This window comes from Copadichromis virginalis, linkage group LG4 (genome assembly GCF_057382275.1).
Source record: "Copadichromis virginalis isolate Kocher_CV1m ecotype Utaka linkage group LG4, C_Virginalis_male_GT1.1, whole genome shotgun sequence".
Taxonomy (NCBI): Eukaryota; Metazoa; Chordata; class Actinopteri; order Cichliformes; family Cichlidae; genus Copadichromis; species Copadichromis virginalis.
The window spans coordinates 27224345-27247470 of record NC_140621.1 but is presented as its reverse complement, the minus strand read 5'-3'; the positions used below and the strand labels follow the sequence as shown (position 1 = coordinate 27247470).

Below are 23126 nucleotides of genomic sequence, written 5' to 3'. Positions count from 1 at the left end.
TGAGCCCCATGTATGGATTGAGAGAAGGGGAAAAAAGAAAGAAAAAATAATCAATCAGTTTATTATATAATATATTGTAAAATTATATGCAGATTATACAGTTAGCTATAATTTCTGCATATGTATATTTTAATGTATTGGTTAAAAATCACAACAACAACAAAAAAGATAAAAAAACAAAAAAAACAAAAAAAAACCTTAAGTCTAAAACATAAAAGTTTATCTCTGTAAGCTACACTGATTCCAATGATTAGGGGACTATTCTAGCTGTAGGGTACACTTTGGACAGGTTGTTGCTAATAAGAATAAACAAATATCCACGTGTTTTGTTTTATTATTAATCGCCACACACCTAAATCCTACTTGCTACAACCTTTCAGTGCCTGTAGGGGCACCAGAGCTAATGGACTCGATGTTTGCGCTCGCTTGCATCAGAGCAGAAAAAGAAGCAAAGGGCGGCCTTCAGCGATATCCCACATTTAGCCAAGTTCTTTTAGCTATAACGAAAAATCACTTTCCCTCCCTTTAGATAGCCGATGTAAGGTTTGTGCGGAATAAAGACTCATTCATGTAAGTGTGAACGACAGCTACTTCTTATCCATTTCTTTGATATTTATTGTGTGTTAGCTACAGCTAAACAGCTACACCTCGCTATTGTTTGCGTTGAGGAACTAGTTTAACTTAGGCATGCCTATGCTTTGTTAGGTTCAGTCTACTTCCTAGAAACTTAGGCGAGTAGCGTCGTGTTTTTGGTAACGTCCGCGTATTTCTGCATACATAGAAGACGTGTGTTGTATCACTTCGGTATATTTTGGAACAGTATGAAAATTGCTAATATTTGCTAGCCGATGGTGATGGCTGGTGAGAACTGGACGGTCCCTGGCCGCGGGTAACACACGTGCGCTAACTGTTATGCGCCCATTATCGGACATATTCACGAAGCGCTTTCCCTCCTCTCCTGTAAAACTTTGTTGAAATAAATGTATTCTCCACACAGTGCTGTCTTCATATAGAGGAGAGTGCTTAGTGGCTAGAAAGAAAAAAAAAAAGCGTGTCTAAACACAAAAGCACTGCAATAATAAAGTTAATTTCGGTCCGACTGTTAAGTTAATGGAACATAACGGGTGACTGTCTAAAGCTAGTATAACCGTCCGCATGACTCGGTAGCAGCCCATATTCTCTTCCGATTAGCAACCACAATTAAGAAGTGCCTTTGAAAATGTTTAGAAATGACAGGTGATATCATGTTATTTATGACCATCCAGGGTTGACTGCTTCATTTACCGGGTTTATGCGCCGTGGCCGCAGTACTGTCAGAAGGTGATAAATGCTCGAAGACTTGTGCACATTGTTTAGCACACAGTGTGCACTTTGTGTTGATGAATTTCGTGACAAACCCAAAAATATTTACATGAGGCAATGAGCTATCCGATGATGGAGCGCTTGATTCCAGATGCTAAGTTTAAATGGGTCCTAACGGTTCTGCTTATTGTCAAACTCTTCAGGTGTGTAGGTTTTGTAGCTTTCTATGGCTTCTACATTATACTAACCCGTATCTGCTCTGTTGTTACTGTTATTACCTCGCAAGCTAACAAAATGTTTAGCGTCACTTTCCGGAACTAAAAGCATGTCGTCATTACTAAATGCGGAAGCTAGAAATAATGGAAGGCAAGCGGCAAAGAAGCCCCTGATAAGTTGAAATCATATACTGACGGTTAACACTGAGCAAAGGAGCTTTTTAGTTAGTACAATCTGCCCGTGTCCAGTCAATGATGAGAAGTAATTTTTTATTTATTTCGTTTTCACCTGTCATTTTAAAATGACTCTACTGAATCTTCTGATTCTGATACAATTTCAGGTGCTGACTGAGGGAAAGGGACAAAACACGCAGACATGTCTGGAGCGTGTCTGGACAGAAGGACCCGCTGGCAGGAGATTCAAAAGGGCCTCCAGTTCATCCAGTAAGTGTCCCTGGTTTGTTTCTTTTTCTTCAGTGTGTGACTGTTTTCCTGAGCCATTTATTAGTTAGTCTTGGTCAGCTTTGGCAACTATTTTGATAATCTGATAATCATCTTATTGGTTTGTTTACATACAAAAAATTTGGGTCTGTGAAAGTGTGGTTTTTCATTCTATTATGGTTTTGCATGTGATGTCATGTGCATATTGCTCAAGAGCTGTCCGCCTCATTAGATGTGATAACCGGTAGAGATCACATCCAATAACTTGTGTATATATATATATATATATTTTTTCATATTTATATTACTGCCTCTTCTTCATCTGCTTCCTACACCATTACTCTCTCCTGCTCATTGCTCTCATCCTCTTTCTCCCCACTCCTGAACTGACGTTAGTTGCCATACTTAAAAGTAAACATAGGGTTCTAGCATAATAATGTTTAGTAGGTTATTCACTTACTTGACGTGTCAGGATTGCTACACATCTAAAATGGCCGAAACGTTCATGTCACATGGGAAGCGATCACGTGTCTGCAAAACCACAATCTCTCATTTATGTTTTAAGATTCGTACATTAAAATTTTCATCATCTTTCTCTTCATCCGCCTCCTCCCTCGTCTCCACCTTATCGACTTCCTCCTCACTTCAAGCCTTGATGTGAGGAGGAAATCTCTTGATTTCAAATTAGGGATCTAACAAAAGAAAACTCTATATAATGTTTATTTATAATGAGTGTTGTCACAGTAAGTTATTGTCACTAGCTGTCATCAGACTTGCAGCCCTTCTGTCTCTGGACAGCTAACGACAGATGGCTGTAAGCTAATGTTATGCCAGTGTCCTAAAACACTCTGACTTTCACTCACATTTTGATTACATTGTCAGACCGTATGAGAGTTTATTTGCTAAGTTTACGAGTCATTAACAACATTACACCCACTTCAAAGAAAATTTGAGTAATGAGCTGTGCTTACTTAGGTTCAGGAGATCCTCAACAACTCTCCTCAGTATTGTGGTCAGAGGTGAGGTTCATTGACTCATTACTCCAGGTTAAGGCAGAAACAGTGGGAGAAACATGCTGGTACAAAAGCTCAAAATTCATAGGCAAAAGGAATCAGTGACAATAATAGTTTATATCCTTGTATCAGAATATTAGATTACTTGGGTATTCAAACAAGTTACTTTTGAATTTTTACATATACATACATACATTTTTTTTTAACATCAGTTTGACTCACTTTTTCCTTCTTTGAATTTGGGTATCATTGACATTAACATATATAGTGATGCCACGATACCAAAACATTTAGTAGTCAGTACTCAATAGAATCGCATGATTCTCAATACTCAAACAAAATGATCCTCTTATGTAGTTAAACAAAATATGTATTAAAAAGTTGTTGTAAAACATGGAGTCAGATCTTTTATTTAAAATGCATGCATGTTGTGTTGACAGAATACAGACTGAAATGTTAGGATGTTTGCAGAATAGCCTACTAATATTACAGCTACGTTACATCAGCATTAGGGCTGCAACTAAAGGTTAGTAATACAAATTAAATTGCTAGTAGGATTTAAACAAAAGTTAATGTGCAAATAGGAAATTAAAAACGGCTTCTGTCCATAAGTTAGGGTTTAAATTAAATCAAAAAGATTTTCTTTCCAGCTCATGAATTCACGATTGCAGTGAACATGCTCTGGAGTGACGCTTGCTCTTATCTTTGAGATGATGTTCCCAGATGCTGATAACCATCCTAAAGATGCTCTCTGTCATTACTTCAGCCATTTGAGAGGTGCAAAGCCTGGAAACTCATCTTAATACTAGTAAAACAGAATTAGAAAAAACTGTTACTTATCAGAAATGTAGTTATATATCATAGTTTCTCAGATGGCGTAGTGTTCAATGTCAATTAAACTAAATAATTATTGACATGATCCAACCTACAGATTAACTACCTAAAGATAGGTGAAAGACTATTCAGAAGAAATGTTAATGTGTGAGGGGGGGGACTTAAGTTTGTAGCTACTTCTGTTTAATTATTTCCTCTTGCGTATCACTCATTGGCTAACAAAATTTACATAGTGTTCGCTTAGCAAGCATCATGCTGAGAAGTTTTCCGACAGGTAAGCTAACATAAACATTACTGTAAAAACCTAAACATTATCGTACAAACATTAACATAAATGAGACATCAATGCAATGCACCAACTTAACGCCCTAAATCTGATCATTCAGAGTTGACATCACAGCTCCATTGTGTCGTGGAAGGTTTGGTTTATTTGAACACTGCTTTTTAAGAGTGAACCATTATCCCTTTGTCAGCCACCCTTGAGTGCAAAGTACTCTCATAGCTGAATCTGCCTTTCTTGAGTTGGAGCAGAGCTGCACTACTTGCCATCTTCCAAGTGTAGTTTTTGCTGTCCCATTTGTATTTTTCCCTGTGCTTGTGGGCTTTGTTTCTAGTATTCTACTTCAGCATGTTTGGCTAGATTAGAACACTTATATCCTTCTTCAGTTTCAGAAGAATGGCCACCTCTGTGCATACATCGCCTGTGGATGTTGGTATGGAATCATAAGTAGTATTGATTCTGGTGACATCCCTGACGTCCCCCCTACAGTGTAATCCTGTCACACAATATAAATACATTTCTTGAGGTTTTAAGCATGTAGCACATGGCTTCTTCATATGATATTACACTATTTTTATTTATTTATTTATTTTTAAACACTATTTTGCTCTTCACTCTACTCTGAGCCCCTCCCAGATGGCCAAACTCCTCACCCTATCTCTAAGGGAGAGGCCAGCCACCTTTTGGAGAAAGCTGATTTTTAACGCTCGGATCTGCGATACCGTTCTTTCAGTCACTACCCAAAGTTCATGACTGTAGGTGAAAGTAAGCACGTCAACCAGTAAATCGAGAGTTTTTGCTTTTACACTCAGCTCTCTCTTTACCACAATGGACCGGTACAGTGTCCGCATCGCTGCAGCGCCAATCCGTCTGTCGATCTCGCGCCCCCCTCTCTGCTGACTCACAAACAAGACCCCGAATACTTAAATTCCGCTACTTAAAATACTTAAAGTCAGATAACACAATACCCATTGGATGATTGTAAAGGAACAGATTGAAAATAAAATCTTGTCTTTCTACCCCCCCTTTAAGAGTAACTAACAGTCCACCACAATCTCATTGGGTTGTTAATATCAGTTGGAGGTAAGAGAGACAGCCGATTACTGGTATTACTTCAGTTTTGTTTCTAGCTTCGTATTCAAGCATCAGGCAGAATTCCTTTATGACCACATGTTGTTTTAGAGCTGAGCAAAGCAGTTTAGCTTTTCATTTCATCTAATCCACCAAGGGCATTTTGTTTTAAAACAAAAGTGATACTTAAAATACTATGGTGAATGCCGTCACTGTGATGTAGTCTGTGTGTGTAAAGTTGACAAAGATGAATGAAATAGGTCTGCCACTTAGATTTTTTCACACCGAATCATTAAATACTTAATTGTTCAAAAACATGGCAACGAGCAAAGTGGTATTTTGTTGTATGCAGAGGAGCTCATCATGCCTTGGTTGAAAGGACTGCCTAGAATATATCGCCCTCCTACTCCACTGTTTAAAAGAAGAAATGCAACTCTACATACCAGGCAGCAGCTGTAGTGGAAAACAGCCTTTGAGAAAAAAAAGACAAACTTTTCCATGATAGCATTTAATGGCACAATGGAACCTTTTAGTGTAGCAATTTATCCAGCTAGTTTAACATTGCATCAAATAATTGATGACTGTTGATGATATTAAGCTTGATAATGACTGTAGGTCTGTGTTGACATCTAAATGAAATGTAGGTTTGTGAACTGCTTGTGACATAAACCACACCCTGATTAGAATCGTAATACAATTTTACTTCCTGGCAGTCACTACTATTTAGTATAACTTAACAATACAGTCAGAACCAAACCAGTAGATGATGATGATGATGATAATAATAATAATAATGGATTGCATTTATATAGCGCTTTTCGGGACCCCTCAAAGCGCTTTACAATTCCACTATTCATTCACTCTCACATTCATACACTGGTGAAGGCAAGCTACAGTTGTAGCCACAGCTGCCCTGGGGCAGACTGACAGAGGCAAGACTGCCATATCACGCCATCGGCCCCTCTGGCCAACACCAGTAGGCGGTAGGTGAAGTGTCTTGCCCAAGGGCACAACGTCCGAGACTGTCCGAGCCGGGGCTCGAACCGGCAACCTTCCGATTACAAAATGGATGGTTTGGTTTCAATACAGTTTTTAGGATGTTTTACTTTAAAAAAAAAAAAAAAGGGTAAAAAAGATCAGCGTAATTAATGTAATTTACAGTTTCTCACACACATACATAATTTATTTAATGGCTGGCACTTTGTAATTTCATTTTTATTTCTTTCTTCTAGATCAACCCTTCCATTTCCTGGGAGTCAGGAGCAGTATGAGGTAAGCAGTGTAAATTTGAATGTACGGTGACCCAGTTCCATCAAAATTTGAGTTAAACAAATTTGACGTTATTTTAATTTATTGGGTAAAAAAATAAAAGGCAACATGTAATTTCCTGTATCTGTGTAAAGACGTATTACTATATTACTAGACTTTGTATGTTTTGTTTTATTTGTATGTTTTAAATTTTCCAGGTGTTCATAAAGGACCTTGTGTGGAATCTGTTTGGAGAAGGAAACGACGTGTTTAGGGAAGGAGAATGGACAAAATCCATCGAGATGTTTACTGAAGCACTGAATATAGCAGATTATGCTGAATCAGAAGATATCTGTGTTCAAACAGGTTTACTAGAAAAGCTGTATGCAAATCGAGCTGCGGCATACCTAAATATTGTTCCGGTAAGTTGTGAGCACGACATTGATCACAAGTCACTTTCAAACTTTGCTCTTAAATTTTACATATTAGTTTTGTTAGTAAAATGCATAATGGTGAGAAGGAAAACTTTAAGGATAAGATACTGTACTAAAATTTTGGATGTGAAAAACAAGCTACCTTATTGTTTGGTCTGTTTGTGCTGTTGGCAAAGTGATTTACTTAATCATATTGAGATAATACAGTTAAATATAGTTACTGCCCTTTTTTTTTTTTTTTTTTTTTTTTTTTTTTTTTTTTTTTTTTTGTTGCTCCCCTGCTCTGCTGTGTAATTGTTATTGTAGTCTGTTGGTAGATGGTTGCTATGACACATGTCATGCACTATTCAATTTTTTGTGGATGGGAAGATGTTGTGAAATTAAAATGACAGAATGTTTTAATAAGGTTTCTTAGGTGCATAAATGCTAGAAATGGGTCATTTTAACCCAGTGGTATGTGGTTGCTAGGCAGCATGATAATGTCATTATTTGCCATGTAAATAAGAAACTTAATGGGTTTAAGATTTATCTGTGTGCCAAATTTGGTTGCTCAACTGATTGCCAGAGCAATTTGGTAGTGAAGGAATACAAACAGTGTGTTCAGATTGAATTCAGTTTGAATTCAGACTGCATTGACAGGAGAAAGTTTCCTCTGTAAGTAAGATGGACACATTCCAGGGGCTCAGCACAGTCTAAATGCAGTCCAGAAAGTGTAGCAATGTCTCTCTGGAGCACATCATACTACACTCACCATATTCCTTCTGGAACTTAATCACTGCTCTGAGCTCATCCATGATATTGTCCAGGGTCCTCGCATTCCTCGTGATGATAGCTGTACAGACGGTTTATATTTCCCCCTGTTTAACCCTGTGCTTAGCTCCTCTGAAAACATGTGTTTTTTTTTTTTTTTTCTTTTTTTCTTTTTTTCATATCTCTTCTTGAATGTGGGGTGTTTAACTTTGATAACCAGGTCGATTTATGCCAGATATATATTTTTGGTCTTTATAAAAACACATCCAAGAGTTCTGTTCTGTACTGGTGAAGCTGACACTAGATTGATTCGATTTTGGACAGTGATTTAATAACACGTGCTGCTTTTAACTTTGATTTAAATTGTTACCAACACTCTGCATTTAGAAAAAATAAAATATATTTAAAATGTCACATTTTAGGAAATATGCTCATTTGCTTTCTTTCTTTGTGAGTGTAATACCTCTCAAGTCTAAATACAGATAGCAACTGCTTAGCACAAAGACAAAGAATCTTAAGAAATGGCTAGTCTTGCTCTAAGATATTAAATTATAGTGTATGTCATGTATTAAATCCATTTCAAACTAGTTGAAAACATATAACAATACACCAGAAAGGTGTAGGTTTCATTCATCAAAATGTAACTTAGTAATGGGAGAGACTGGGTTCCAGTAAATCAAACTGGTGGAAAATCAACCCTACTTTCCTGTTAGTGTGTTTGCCTGTATTGAGTCATGTTACATGGCAGTAAAAGCACTCTGCTGTCTTCAGGGAGGAAAAACAACACACCACACCCTTACCTGAGTCAACTCACTGAACGTGTAATGTCAATTTAGGACACAGGAAACTTTTGTTTTGTGCACACAGACCATGCCTCAGTATTCTTACTATGTAACATGTTTTTTTTCCATAGGGACTCTATGACCAAGCACTAGAAGACTGTGAAAAGGCTCTCCGGTTGAATGAGGGCAACTACAGAGCTCTGTACAGAAAAGCAAGAGCCTTGAAAGAGTTGGGGCGACATCAAGAGGCCTATGAGGCTGTTGCCAAATGCTCTCTAGCAGTGCCTCAGGTAAGGAGGCCCAATCACCCCACCTTTTTTTTGTCATGGACAAGTTAGCTAGTAATTCTCATACTGGATATATATAGAGGATACACCAAATGACTGCTTTAGCAAATGAGCGGGACTTAAGAAAGTTTCATAGACTGATATACCCTGGTCTTCAGTGTAATTAGCAATCGGTTTTGCTTTCTGCCATCTTAATTTACTGATTTCTCTTCCTTTCGTACAAATAGTGCTCAAATCTCAGCTCAGGAGAAGTTTTAAATTACCAAATGTTGCCAAATCACTCAACCCCCACTGGTCGTGGCAGATGGCCGCCCCTCCCTGAGCCTGGTTCTGCTGGAGGTTTCTTCCTGCTAAAAGGGAGTTTTTCCTTCCCACTGTTGCCAAAGCGCTTGCTCATAGGGGGTCATTTGATTGTTGGCGTTTTCTTTGTATTCTTGCAGGGTCTTTATCTTACAGTATAGAGCACCTTGTGGCTAATGTTGGTGCTATATAAATAAAATTGGATTCAAATGAATACTGAGTTATTCCTACTTAATGCTGTGAAATGAAAACAATACTCTGCTTTAAGTGTTACGAGTGCATAAATGCTAATAAGGCCTGACTTAGATTTCTGTGGGGAGTCTTTACAGTTTTCTTTACAACTAAACCTACATAAATGGCTGACATTGTCGCAGGTATTTATGTTTGTGCTGGTGCTTTGTGTTAATTATCTTGTGGTTGTGTCCCAGCTGAGAGAAATAAATAAAATGCTGGAACTTTATTTCCCCCTGGGTCTCCCTTCTTTCTGGGGATTTATGCTTCAGCAGGAAAAATACGCCATCTATGTCGTAACTACAAACCGCTCAAACGGCATAGCCTTACGTACGCCGCCCGAGAAATGTAGCTACATGTCAAGTTGGCACAGCCTCAAAATATTGTGATTGGCCTGTTCATCATTGTTTCCTCCTATCTGCTTTTTTGCTGCACTTTTTGAATTTATCAATGAGAGGATAACAATCATCCTCTCAATAAAAGGAATAGCAACCATAGCATCAACATAAGGATTCACAAATGTCAGCAAATTCTTGAAGGGTAATCGTGGCAATTGTCGTATACGAGGGAAATATACAAAGATGTGGAAAAGCGTGAGGGACAACAATGTTAGCCCCTGAAGGGGGAAAAACCTGACCATAACAAAGGCCTGCTTTAGACTTCCACAGGTAGACTTTGTAGAGCGCAGAGACCATAGGGTTTTTATAGGAGTTTGAGGTTACGACGTATCAGAAGCATAAATCACCAGTAATTGGTCATTTTAGCCTAATGGTAGGTGGTTGCTTGGCCACATGGCCTATATGACAGAGAAGCACCTTCAGGGGCAGACATACCTGTATGCCAAGTTTGTCTGCTTAACTCTTGATCGTGTAGGAGTATTTTGCAGACAGAGATTTTAAAGATTTTGTTATAGTGAGTTAGAGATTGTTTTCATAAAAGGTGTATTGTGCTGCATAAACCATATACCACAAGTATGAACATGTGCTGTTACATTCACTGGATCTTTGTAGTAAAGGTATAAAAGTAGTAATTCTACATGTGCACTTTGAATCATCATAGATAATATAAAAAATGAAGAAAGTTTGGTCTGTAGCCAAATTTTTGTCCACCTCCACCCACACCCTTTCTTTCCCCTAACCTCTGTACGCATTCTGGTACAGAAATTTGCTTGCTTGAAGGACTGCAAATGTAACCTTGGATACAAAAAATGTCAGGAAGACTTTGTATTACAGCCATGCTTTAAGAAGCTCTGCTTTATAAAGTAGTGGTCTCAACTGCACCATGTTTCTGTCATGTATTTGTATAGAATACTATGAATGGAGGGGGGTATCTGTCAGATTTAATTTTAGATAGACTCTCCAGGTTGGTAAAATAGTGCAGTGAAAAATTTCGAGAAAAAAAAAATCTTAATTTAACATGAATAGGATGTAGGAGATTATTAATAGCTGTAAAACATAAAGAATCAAAGGCGGTAACTGTCCTGTGTTGTTTCCCCAGGACTCCAGTGTCACACAGCTGACTCAGGACCTTGCCAAAACTTTGGGGTTGAAAATCCGTAAAGCTTATGTGAGGAGTAAGGTATGGATGTATGATGACAAAGGGGACCTGTTAGGTTTTTCAGAATTTTCTTTATTTTTTTGTATATCCGCTAATTAAGCAATGACTTACAAACCCTGCTTCTGGGTCCAAGCTCCTACTGTGTTCATTAAGGCTGTTCTCTTTTTTACATGTTGCAATGCTCTGTATATTTTTTTTATTTATAAACAAACCCCTTAAAAAATTCCTGTGATTGTTGTATGCTTCTCTAGCTGTTCATTAGCACAGTTCATATGTATCACATCTTTAGGCTTAGTTTTTAAAACCCTGCGATGTAACTATTCTTCACAAAAGAATATCTCTGAGGCTCAGTAGGTGCATGACTAACCCTGTGTTGTGGATCGATCATCACAGGCATTCTCTTGACTGAAGTTTGGTCTGTTTTCAGCATCTTTTTCACTGCCACATGATTGCATCTGTCTCTGCCCAACAGGGACACTCAACTTAACGTTCATCCTCCATTCCTGTTTAGTTTTCAGTCTCCATTGATGTTCAAAGAGAGAGCAGAGCTGCACGTTTTTTGTTTTTTTTGTTTGTTTGTTTTATTTATAAATCCCTCTGTCAGAACAAGGTGGATCAACTTTAGATGGAAACTAGCAAGCTAACTTCCTGCTGACTTTAGGTTCTGTTACACTTCAATCCTGTAAAGCCCCTTTTTCATGGATACCTGGATGTTAAACTTTATCGTAACACGTGGGAGAGCAACCACACGGAACATTTTATTGACAAGTTAGGCCAATTTTAACTCTGCGATATCAGTGTTTGTTTGAGTTTGGACCTGGAAATGATGATGATGTCAGACTTAAGGCAGCTAAAATATTTGACATAAACGTGTAATCCCTACAATCCAAAAGCTCAGGATTCAGAGTGCACTAAAAGTTAAGCTTGAGTCAGATTTTACAACTTTTGGCTTAATGTGATGCTAATCAGTTGCTTTGCTTACTGCAGTTGTCCCTGTCTGTGAGCCCACACCTGCTCTCCACACATACTCCACCTGACCACCTGTTGTTTAGACTTTCTGTTCACAATGGAATAGCCACTCAGAACAAAGTTTGCTTAAAGGAAAAGGAGCTAAAACTGCTCTGTCCAAAAAAAAACCCAGCTTGGAGCATAATGGGTCCCCGGTTACGCTCAAAACAAGTAAAACCACTCTGATTCATGGAGGTGGTTTTCAATGAATTGCTGTGTTAATCGAATGATAAGGAAGTGAATTCATAAAAAGATTTTATTTATTTATTTACAGCCTGCCTTGAATGTTTTGAGAGGATCAAGTTATCAAGATGCGTCATGTGACAAGGTAAGCAACCTCAGCCACACAAAAGAAAATATGTAGCAGTAGTTTTCCAAGACACAAGGTGATCAATAACAATTTGTATTTTCCAGTTTTCTTATGGCTCAGATTCGGTTGAAAATATAGAAATTGGTAAGTTTTGGTCCTTGATAACCTTTTTATTTGCATATCAAAAGATGCCAGGGCTAAAATCACTCAATCTGTCCATCCTGTTATGTGTTTTTTAGAAGTGCCTCAGTTAACCCAGGATAGCAGTGTTTTGACTCCAGGACCAGCTCCCATCCAACTTCCGGTGGCAGTGCACCTACCTCTGAATGAAGCAGTGGTGGATGAACTCCCCTCTACCAACAATATTTCATCTGTCCCCTCATCTGAACCTCCAGGCTTCGAATCTGTCGCCCTGCCTGTGTCTGCATCCACGTCCGATCCCCTCCCTGCACTCACATTCGTAAATGGGTGCCGAGCCAGTAAGCCTTACCCAATTCTTGATACTAGTCAAGATTTTGATACGGACATCATTGGGGACGACCTAGATGATCTTCTGGACCAAGCTGGCCCCGAATCTACTATGGTTAGTTAGCAGAATCCCTGGCAAATCAATAAGACAGTGAGTTTATATTTGAACAGACGTGTGACTTTCCCTAATCTCCTCTGTCAGGTTATTCCTACGGTGAAGGGGCCTCTTCCTTTACCTGCCAGTATTGCCTCAGGCAGTTCCATGTCAAGTCCATTCCTGATGCCATCGCACATCAACCCTTTTCTCCCCAGTGGTCCACATCAGTGCACTGTAACGCTGCCGCCTCTCTATCACAAATCGGGGTCAAGTGCGTATTTTGGTATGGACACTTTTGACCCCATTTCACCACCACTGGACTCTCTGGATAGTCTCAGCATATCAGACTTTAAACCAGGTATGCTACTTCACCTCTTTACTTGGGCTAAGATCACTATTTTTCCATCTGTATCAGATACACAAATAAGCATTTTTTCCCCTCCTACTGTCACAGTTTCAGATTATGCTCCAAGTGGATTCCTTCCACAGGTAATTACTGTTTATCAATAATATCGAACCATCATCAGTTCAATCTTTGTTACAGGCTCATATCACATTGTTTTTCTTTGTTATTACAGATCAACAATAATCACACCCCAATGGGGATGGCTGTGGGTATGCCTGATGTAAAAGGCCTCCCTGCTGCTGTTGATTTAGCAAAGAACCCCCTAGCTGAAACGCATGAATTCAAACAAGCCTGTTCAGTGTGCTATGTCAAAACTGGTGAGGAATTGTTTTGACAGTACACTTATTTAACTGTCTGCTTTTTGTTCTGCTGTAAGCTCAAATTTGTCACCGTCTTTGAGGATGGGATGGGAAGTAGGGTTTGGTGCAACTTGTTTCATATTTTCTCTATTCACAGGGCCTGGAGTGTTGGATTACACACTTCATACGGAAGACCATAAATGCAAAAAGGATGTATTACTTGGCAGAATCAAGCATTTGCCAGACAAAACATGGAAACTCATTCGACCCAGACCAACAAAAACTCAATATGTTGGACCTTATTACATTTGCAAAGGTTAGTTAATTTATTTTTAGTGTAAATGCCTTTCTCACAACCTGTTTCATTTATTTATGTTGATTCCCCAAAGCATGGATGGGGAACTCTTGGCCTCATGGGCCGGTGTCCTGCAGGTTTTAGATGTGTCCTTGATCCAACACAGCTGATTCAAATGGCTAAATTACCTCCTCAACATGTCTTGAAGTTCTCCAGAAGCCTGGTAATGAACTAATTATTTGATTCAGGTGTGTTAACCCAGGATGATATCTAAAACCCGCAGGACACCGGCCTGGAGTTCCCCTCCTTTACACTAAATCAAAACATTAATTTACGTTTGTTTTGCCAAGAAATACCTGAATTATCAAAGCTCTTTTTGCACATTTGCATTGTTACATTGCGCTTATTTTGTTATGTTCATCTTCAGCTCCGCATTGTTATTGTTTGATAACTTTGCAAAAAAACCTTAATTATCATATAATTACCAGTTCAGCTCCTCTCCCTTTTAAGGCTACGCTGTCTTTAAACTTTCTTCTGATTGGTCGCCACTCCCAAATAGAAGTTTGGTCTGTATTTTATTTGATCATCCACCATTTTAACTGTATATATGACATAGAAAATAAGGAAAAGCTTAATAGCCCCACTTTAAACTCGAATCATTTACCACCTTTTTACAGAGACTGAATAAGATAAGAAATCCCTCTTAGTAGGTCCCATTCCCTCTTTGCTTGTTTACACTAAAACCAACAAATGTGGCGTAATGCTGTCCCAGTGTGCGTTTTCAGAAAGCTTGCCAGCATTCTGAAATCAGAGGCATGACGTGTATTACAACAGTGTCAGTGTCTAGTGTAGCGTGTCCCCCCCCCACACTGGCTTTCTCATGAACACAGATGTCAGTTCAGCTCTGTGACTAAGTCTGCCTCTGGCTTAAAGGAGCAACAACAATATGCCCCATTCCCTCTCTGTACCTTTCACTCAGAAAAGCAAGGCAGGAAAAAATCATGCAACAGCACTGCTATTTCCTGTTTTATTTTACCTACTTATCCCTACTGAACATGTACACATTTATCTTCAGAGGAACATCTGTAACATGTTTTATGACTGACTTTGCTTCTAGCACTCTTTGTGATAATAAAACATGACCTTGCGTGTTGCAGAGGTGGCTGTTGGAAAAGATTGCTTGTATCCTGGCCACTGCACATTTGCATACTGCCAAGAAGAAATTGATGTTTGGACTCTGGAGCGGAAAGGATTTATTTCCAGAGAACTGCTCTTCGATCCTTTTGGGCCAAACTCCAACATCAGGTTGACTGTTCCCAAGATCTTGCAGGAGCATCATGGGATATTCATGTTTCTCTGTGGGGTGTGTATTTTGATTTAGTGTCTTATCCAAAACTAGTGTGGATGTATGCAAGGCATGACCAGTACTTCTGGTTAAGTTATATTAAAGTGCCAAATCTTCGCTTTAAAAAGATTTATATTTTCGGTTCAGTGTTTTAAAAGTAATTGGAAATACAAATTCAAGGGGGAAAAATCCTCACATTTAATATTATGCTAAATGTTTTGGTGCGAAACTGTTTTGTTTCAAATAAATGTGCTGATGCACAGATGGTGAAGTAGGATATCTATCAGTGTGCATTCATCTCATAGACTGTAGTGATAGTGTTGTAGTGCTGCTGCATGTGGCCATGTGGGGATTTGTTTGTTTGTTTTTTCCTTGTGAGTTGAGGAGAAAATCTTTGGCCTCATTGTAAATTGATTCTTTTGCTCAAATATGTTAAATGCAGAAAACAATGCAGACATTTATGAAATGAATAAACTGGCTCATTTAACCACAGTAGTAAATATTTTTCATTTTCATTGGAATGGAATGAGAGACACTTTTTATGCTGCTCACGTTTTATAGGTGATCAAAGTGTGTATAGCATAAAAGTGTGTATATATAGTTTATTGTCTTGTTAGTTTAATGCCTAAAACAGATATTTTATGGGAAATGTGCTGTTCTGCAGGTGTGCTTTGACCACAAACCCAGAATAATCAGCAAGACCAACAAAGATGACCCTTCAGTTTGTTCTCATCCTGTGACAAAGCATGACTTTGAGGATCATAAGTAAGTCAATCACCATTTCAGCACATGAAACCATCCTCATTTTATTTGTGACTTAAAGGATTTACTCTTACAGTGTTTAGATCTTAGAATATGAAGATATTCTGGAAATACATAAGAATTATCAGATTGCGAGTTTGATCACTCTGTTTCTTTTTGAAGGTGCCTGGTCCACATTTTGAAAGAGAATACAGTCCGGTATTCCAAAATAAGACCCTTGAGTCCCCATTGCCAGCTGGATCTTTGTCGCCACGAAGTCCGGTACGGTTGCGTGAGAGAGGATGACTGTTTCTACGCCCACAGCCTCATCGAGCTGAAGGTCTGGATGATGCAGCACGAGCTTGGTAAGACTATTCTTTGAAAATGATACAAGAACTGGGTGGTATTGCATCTGAAATGCTCCCTTTTCTTTCCCATAAAAGATTGTCATTTTAAATGCTATGTTTTTAAAAAAGAAATCAAATTACATGGATATTTGGTTTTCTGGATTACACAGGTATCACTCACGAAAACATTGTCCAAGAGGCTAATAAGTTTTGGAATGCAACAGCTTCATTGCAGGGAGCTCAGGTAAAACCAGTGTTTGTTTGTTTTTCCCTTTCTCTAGTAGGTATTTCTACATTAAACATACATAAAATAACAATAAGAAGAATTTTATTGATCCCAAAGGAAAATTCCTGTCTCTGACATATGAATTTAAGGGTTAAGTGTAAAACATTTCTGTTTTACATTTAACAATAAGGAAATGAAGAACCCGTATTTTAGACCGTTTTTTGCCCTGAATTAAAGTACAGTGGGGGAAGTAATTGTTTGATGCTCTGCTGAATTTCTTTTTTGCTCACAAAGAAATAAACAGTCTCTAATTTTTATGGTATATTCATTTTAATGGAGACAACAATTCAATCAAAACAAAAAATCGATTGCATAAATTGATTTGCGTGTCAATGAGTGAAACAAGTATTTGATACCCTACAGCCCAAACAGAATTCTGACTCCCACAGATTGGGCAAACAGCCATTTAGTCAGTTACAGATACTTGTGCTCTCACAGAGAGCCCTTTTTCACTAGTAAGTACTTGGGTCAGCTCGGCTCAACTCATTTTTAAGGGCTTTCCATTAGGTGATAGTACCTGGAACCTTTTTAGTACCTACTTGGCTGGGATTCCAAGCAATCTGAGGCAATCCGACCATGTGACCGCATGCCACTGATTGACGTCACTTGATCAGTCATGAGAGCGTCTCCTTTATGAAAATAAAAACGGCCATTTTTGAAACCCGGCAGCAAGGGAAATTGCTACAAATAAAACAACACCATGGTCCCTACATACACCAAGCAGCAGGTATGCCATCTCCATCGTTGTGGTGTTTGTGTTGCATACAAATGACGTCATAGGACTTTTCGCTACATTGCTATAATGACCCCATGCACATTTAAGTGGTGCGCCGTTGAAATGGAAAACATCTTGAGTCAAGTAAGTACTAGTGGAAAAGGGCTAAGAAATGTATATATGTAATGTGGTTTTTATGGATTTGTGGTTGATATTCTTTCCATTAAAATGACAGTACTACAAACATGACACATTGTTCATTTCCTTGTAAGTGAGCCAACTTACTTGATCTGCTGCTGAATTTGTAATTATTTTCCCCACGCTAAGCTGTTGCCATTGTCATTAGCCTTGCAGTATATACATTGCTTTAATTCTTTTAGTTGTTTCATTGTCGCGAAGGGAAAATTTATATTTAGTCACAGATTTTAACAAGTCCTTCAAAATATAATCAGCAGCTTCCCAGTGCACTGAGAAGATTTGGACCTCCGAATCTGAAGATGATGTTTGTTTGTGGCCAGTGCTGGAGAAACGGCCAACTAAGTGAAGCTGACAAAAACAAGAAGTATTGCACAGCCAAGGCAAGACACACGTAAGTATTTGGATGTCTTTGTGTATGTGGGGGACTACAATCCATTATGTCATTATTGAGTCACGCTGTCTTTCTGTCTCAGGTGGGCAAAAGACAGGCGGGTGGTGCTTGTAAGTTCCCATGAAAGGAAAAAGTGGACAACTGTAAGACCGCTTCCAACCAAAAAACCCATTCCATCTCAATTTGAGGTATGTTTCCAGCACAGTCTTCCCATCTTATATTTGCCAGACATATAATATATTCAGATTTCGAATAATGGAGACCAAATGTTTTCTGGTCTCTGTTTAGATTTGCATGCATGTGACAGCTGGCAAGAAGTGTCAGTACATTGGGAACTGCACATTTGCTCACAGTGTGGAAGAAAGAGACCTTTGGACCTACATGAAGGAAAACAACAGTGAGTTTTGTTGAAGCGATTGGCTCTCTTAATGTGTAAAATTTAATTGGTGAATGTGATGTGGCAAACACATTATATCCCCTCATTTAGTTGGAGATATGGATCAACTTTATGAGCAATGGCTGCAGTCTCAAAGGCCTGGCTGGGGTGATGAAACTTCCACTAACTCAGTCAGAGAAAATGGGAAACAGATCCACATGCCAACTGACTACGCAGAGGAAGTGGTGAGTTGATAAGTTAGTGGATATGAAATGTAGCTCAGTGGCATCTAGTTAATATTGTGCTCAGGGATGTTTGCAGCTAGACTATTAAATTGTGGTTCTTTCCCTAATTTGCAAGTAAACTACACTACCTGGTAGTTTAATCATTCCTATTTCATTAATGTATAACAACATGGTATTTGTGTGGATGCTATTTCACCTTGTTTTTTAGATTGTCCCTAATTATTCCTGTTTCCTGGTGAGTTCTGCCTTTTAGATAAGTTAGCAGTTTTTAATCGACTAGTACACTAAAGTGTACTTGGACTGAGTGATGCATACATGCCAGAATACATTTTAATGCTGTGCATTATGTCCTGGCTCGCTTTTCGTTTTGGGCCCAGGTGTGGTGTGATAGGTAGTATGAAGGTTAACCAAGCCCAAGCGTGGACCAAAAATTGCCCAAATTAAATGGTAAAATGGCCTGTATTTATATAGCGCTTTACTAGTCCCTAAGGACCCCAAAGCGCTTTACATATCCAGTCATCCACCCATTCACACACACATTCACACACTGGTGATGGCAAGCTACATTGTAGCCACAGCCACCCTGGGGCGCACTGACAGAGACGAGGCTGCCGGACACTGGCGCCACCGGGCCCTCTGACCACCACCAGTAGGCAGCGGGTGAAGTGTCTTGCCCAAGGACACAACGACCGAGACTGTTGGAGCCGGGGCTCGAACCGGCAACCTTCCGATTACAAGGCGAACTCCCAACTCTTGAGCCACGATCGCCCCATTAAGTTAAGCCAAAGAGTGCATAAAGTTATGAATCTCATTGTGTTCATACATACTTGGAAGGGGTGTCTGAAAGAGAGAGTGAATGGGCGATCGAAATGGGAGCTGAAATAGTAAGAATTATACTTGGGCATAGATCCTTAAACAGAATGTGAGTTTGGGGTAGAATTGAGAGGAATAGCTATGTGGGGACTGGAGTACAAGCCTGTGCTTACTTTAAGTACACTCTTTTGCCTCGATTATATTTCCTGCGTCCGTGTGATCGCTAAAGTCTGTGTGATATAAATTAGTCATCAGACTAGACTGAGTTATGAGGATGTGGATGTCTATATTTTTTTTGTGGCTGTGTGGATTCGTATATAAAGAATTTGCATTATAATGCACTAGCTACACATGCGCCCCAGGCAGCATACTTCAGAATTATAAGCGGAAAGTCTATTTGTGTCCTATTCAGTAGAATGTAATTGAGGCTTTGTTCAGTGGCAACATCCGTAATTATGCATCCTGAATTATGAATGTTTTATTTAATTTTTTTTTTTAACTGGAAGCAAAGCCAGTGCTGAATTTCGTTAAATGTGCCTTTTTATTTATTGGCCATGAGGTCAAAGGTCAAATCCTGTATAAGTCTATGGAAAACTATCCTTCAAGCTGACCTCTGTAAAAGGCGTTCTTGTCGAGTTCAACAAGCTCTGTCACTTGTTAAGTTTTATTGTATAGAACATTAAGTTCTTTTTGGAAATGTTGGTTATTCTAAGCATTGTGGCAATTATCCAGGGTTTCTGCTTGAATAGGTGTTAGCCGATTAGCATATGGTTTTACAATCCTATTCGGACGGCACTCGTCGCATCCAGCTTTAATTGAACAAGATGGCCAGTGTGAAAGTTTTATGTAACAGGGCTTCGCCAAATAGTGGGTGATACCATGATTGCTAAATCCATCATTTATCCTGTCTTTCATGAAAGTGTTTTCATTAACAACAATGTTATTCTGTTCCTAGTGCTATTTATTGATGAAGCAGAAAATAGTTGGATCTAGTGTGTCTACTCTGCATATTTTTGTGAAATTTCTAAAATGTATTTATTTGTTAATTAATTAAATGGAATTGTTTCTGCAGGCTGGCAATCATTGTTGGCTCTGTGGTAAAAACTGCAACAGTGAGAAGCAGTGGCAGCAGCATATCACTTCAGAAAAACACAAAGAACGAGTTTTCAACTCTGAGGATGATCAGAATTGCTGGCAGTATCGATTTCCCACAGGCACTTTCAAAGTTTGTGAGAGGTAGGTTTATCAGAAACAACGCATACTATGTGTCTTGTTACGAGTCTGATTGTTTTCGATGGTTGACATTTGCTGTCACTCTTTGGCAGGTTCCTCAAAGGCACGTGCACAGAGGATGACTTGTGTAAGCTGGCTCACGGGGAGCAGGAACTAAAAGAATGGAGGGAGCGCAGGGAATTCCTTTTGATGAAACTTGCCAAAGCCACAAAAGACCATCTTATAGCACCAAATGACAATGACTTTGGAAAATACAGTTTTCTGCTTAAAGACATTAAATAATGACGTGATCACAATATTCATGCACACTTGCAAATGATGCAGTATTCAGTCTCGAATCAGGTCATCTTTGAGGGCCTCTGACGTGCACAGGAAATAGCCTGATCACAGCATGATTTTAAAGGAGGGCATACAGGACAGGCCCCCTGAATGATGGCTGTTTGCTCTGATCAGAATTACAGGAGTGTTATCATTAAAAGCAAATACTGAGTGTTAAAACACTTTCCAGAAGCTTTGCAGTGCACCATTCTGTCATACCTGAAAATGGTGGGGAGGGAGGAAGCACGAGTAAACCTTGATCAGAGTCATGTTCAGATTCTTACAGTTGACCTAAACAAATTTTTTTTTCCCCCACAAACAGTTTGTATATGTTAATGACCTTTTACTGTTTTAAGTATCAATTACTTAAATAAAGAGTTGAGTTGACATTCTTTTATTTTAATCAGTAAGCATAGGTCATCTTCACTTTCCATTTATCTAATAGTGTTACCAATGTAATGGGCACCACACCAAATAAAGCTCCTTTTTTAATCTGTTTTGAAATGGCTTTTATTTAAGCATACACATGCCCAATTCCAGTAACTAAATACAGAAAAGGTGTCCATCTCACTGTAATCATTATGAAAGCAGTTTCATACATTGTTGATTGTTGTATTGTCTTATAATGGTCCATATATTACAAGCCTGTATGTTACAGGTAACATTGTTAGAGTTGAACTAAAATCATTTACATTAAACACAAGTTCAGAGCAATCCTCAGTGATGGCTTTATACACAATGGGGAGTTTTGAACTCTCATGTCAATACTGATGCAGTGTTTTAATAAAGACCTGATGCATTATTGAAAAGTTATTTGACCATGTTTACTTAACAAAGGTATTCTGAAAAAGAGTCAAAACCTCAAAACGGTACTAGTACAATGAAGATAGTTTTTTTTTTTTTTTTTTTTTGGTCAAGGTTAAGTTATCCATCTAACAGCTCCAGTGACAACTTTGGATTAGGAGCCACACACCAGTTTTCTTAATCACTTGACCTCCATCAAACAAGTCCAGCAGAAAGGAAAGTCATCTTTTAAGTCTGCTGAGGTAACATTTGACACTTCAGTAGTATGTAGCAAGCTACAGGAGGAGGAGCACTTCAGCCCAGCATTCAAGCCAGCACCTGCTGCAGGTCATCCACCTCAAGCTTCCACATCCGTCTGTGAAGTGCAGCAAGCTCCGAGAGGTCTGCCATCTTCACTGCACGGATGGCTGGTTCTGGTGAGATCGCCTGAATGATGCCCATCACCATGACATATTTCCCTGTAAGAACAGCAGCAAGTGGTGAACTGTTGACCGACAGTGATTTCAACGGTAAATCGTGGTTGGAGAGATAAATCTGCCAGCTTGCTGCTACAGATTTTAGGATTAATGCTCTCCTTTCAGCCTAACAAGCTGTGCACTGATGAAAATATTCACATTAACCAGGATTCTCATGAATTCAATAACAGGCCACTAATATCTAGAGTGAAAATGATCTCATTTAAAAATTGTTGTTCAACTACAGCTTTTGAACTTGCAGTGTGTTAAAACCGTATTAGAATTTTAAAATACAGGTCTGAGTTCATTAACAATAGTAGTTCTACTTTTTATTTGTAATTAAAAAAGAGTCTATCCTGTTGATTTTTTTCTTCTATTAAGATACTTCATAATAACTCCTAGAATGTAATGTCATTTTGTGTTTGATTCTGTCACTAGATAAAAATGCAGTAAATGGGGACAAAGCTATATTTTTCTCTAACCAAACAGAATATACGTCCCCTTTCTAATTGGTCCCAATAATAATGACTAAGCAACAAAAGCAGTTTCTTTTCACTTACCGGTATATATGCCTAATAGCCAATAATTGTTCTCGGGGGGGGGTGTAATTAAATTTTAGCTTCTGTGTGGATTGAAACAGAATCTAGCTTGGGTCTGGGTCAGTTACCTTGGGACAAGCACGGTTTCCCTTTGGGGATGTTGTTAACACCCTGAACAATGAAAGTCCCCGTCTCATCCATCAACAGCACGGTGTCTCTGTCCTGCTGGACTTCCAGCACAGTCCCCTGCATCCACACCAGCGAGACAGGCAAAGAGCGTCCCCTGCCCAGTCTAATTACACAGCCGGCCCCGCTATCAGCGGTGCCCCAGTTCCCTGCCGCCCTCAGCTGTCCCGACAGCACTTTAACAGGCGGGGGACGTGTCCTTTCCACGTCTGTCTTCTCTACTTTGGACATCACTGACAGACTGCTGCTGGCGTCAAGCGACGGACAACTTGCGACAGCGTTTTCATTTCCCGCCTCCCCACGAGCGGAAGTCGTGGCAGCACTCTTTTCCGGCAATAAAACACGTCCTCGCCTGATTTCTTCAGAGTAAAAGCATCAAAACTGAACTTCAATCACAGGCAGGTGAATAGGAGGCAGCATATGATAGAGGGGAAATTCACAGATAAAACACATTTAATTAGTGTAACTGTCATTTCCGTATTGTTTGTAAGCATCACAGGGGGGAT

At 39.1% G+C, this 23126-nt stretch overlaps 2 protein-coding genes across 5 annotated transcripts; one reads left to right on the top strand and one right to left on the bottom strand.

The window, feature by feature from the left end:
- Positions 1 to 402: 402 nt before the first annotated feature.
- zc3h7a (zinc finger CCCH-type containing 7A) lies at positions 403 to 21133 on the top strand. 4 transcript variants are annotated; one of them, XM_085454630.1, is made up of 23 exons: positions 403 to 570; positions 1859 to 1961; positions 6389 to 6428; positions 6623 to 6826; positions 8502 to 8660; positions 10686 to 10766; positions 12028 to 12081; positions 12168 to 12207; positions 12303 to 12646; positions 12734 to 12986; positions 13083 to 13117; positions 13207 to 13351; positions 13491 to 13649; positions 14786 to 14991; positions 15638 to 15738; positions 15898 to 16079; positions 16232 to 16305; positions 17518 to 17651; positions 17734 to 17839; positions 17940 to 18048; positions 18139 to 18272; positions 20158 to 20321; positions 20411 to 21133. In XM_085454630.1, the coding sequence occupies exons 2-23, from the start codon at positions 1894 to 1896 to the stop codon at positions 20598 to 20600; spliced, it is 2982 nt and encodes a 993-aa protein (XP_085310756.1). In that variant the 5' UTR covers positions 403 to 570; positions 1859 to 1893; the 3' UTR covers positions 20601 to 21133. The 4 variants fall into 4 exon arrangements, with proteins under 4 accessions (XP_085310756.1, XP_085310752.1, XP_085310754.1 ...); XM_085454626.1 differs by having other exon boundaries at positions 17515 to 17651; XM_085454628.1 differs by lacking the exon at positions 403 to 570 and adding an exon at positions 1377 to 1505 and having other exon boundaries at positions 17515 to 17651.
- Positions 20515 to 22946, bottom strand: rmi2 (RecQ mediated genome instability 2). The gene is made up of 2 exons (XM_085454632.1): positions 22563 to 22946; positions 20515 to 21898 (listed from the first exon to the last, which is right to left on the bottom strand). The coding sequence occupies exons 1-2, from the start codon at positions 22849 to 22851 to the stop codon at positions 21747 to 21749; spliced, it is 441 nt and encodes a 146-aa protein (XP_085310758.1). The 5' UTR covers positions 22852 to 22946; the 3' UTR covers positions 20515 to 21746.
- Positions 22947 to 23126: the final 180 nt, after the last annotated feature.

Bases quoted from the DNA above. Each gene is read 5' to 3' on its own strand.
- zc3h7a (XM_085454626.1), top strand. From the start codon at position 1,894: ATGTCTGGAGCGTGTCTGGACAGAAGGACCCGCTGGCAGGAGATTCAA. The intron at 16,080-16,231 runs GTAAGACTATTC...TGGATTACACAG, and splicing joins GATGATGCAGCACGAGCTTG to GTATCACTCACGAAAACATT. The intron at 17,840-17,939 runs GTATGTTTCCAG...GTCTCTGTTTAG, and splicing joins CCATTCCATCTCAATTTGAG to ATTTGCATGCATGTGACAGC.
- rmi2 (XM_085454632.1), bottom strand. From the start codon at position 22,851: ATGTCCAAAGTAGAGAAGACAGACGTGGAAAGGACACGTCCCCCGCCT. The intron at 21,899-22,562 runs GTAACTGACCCA...CTGTTCTTACAG, and splicing joins GAAACCGTGCTTGTCCCAAG to GGAAATATGTCATGGTGATG.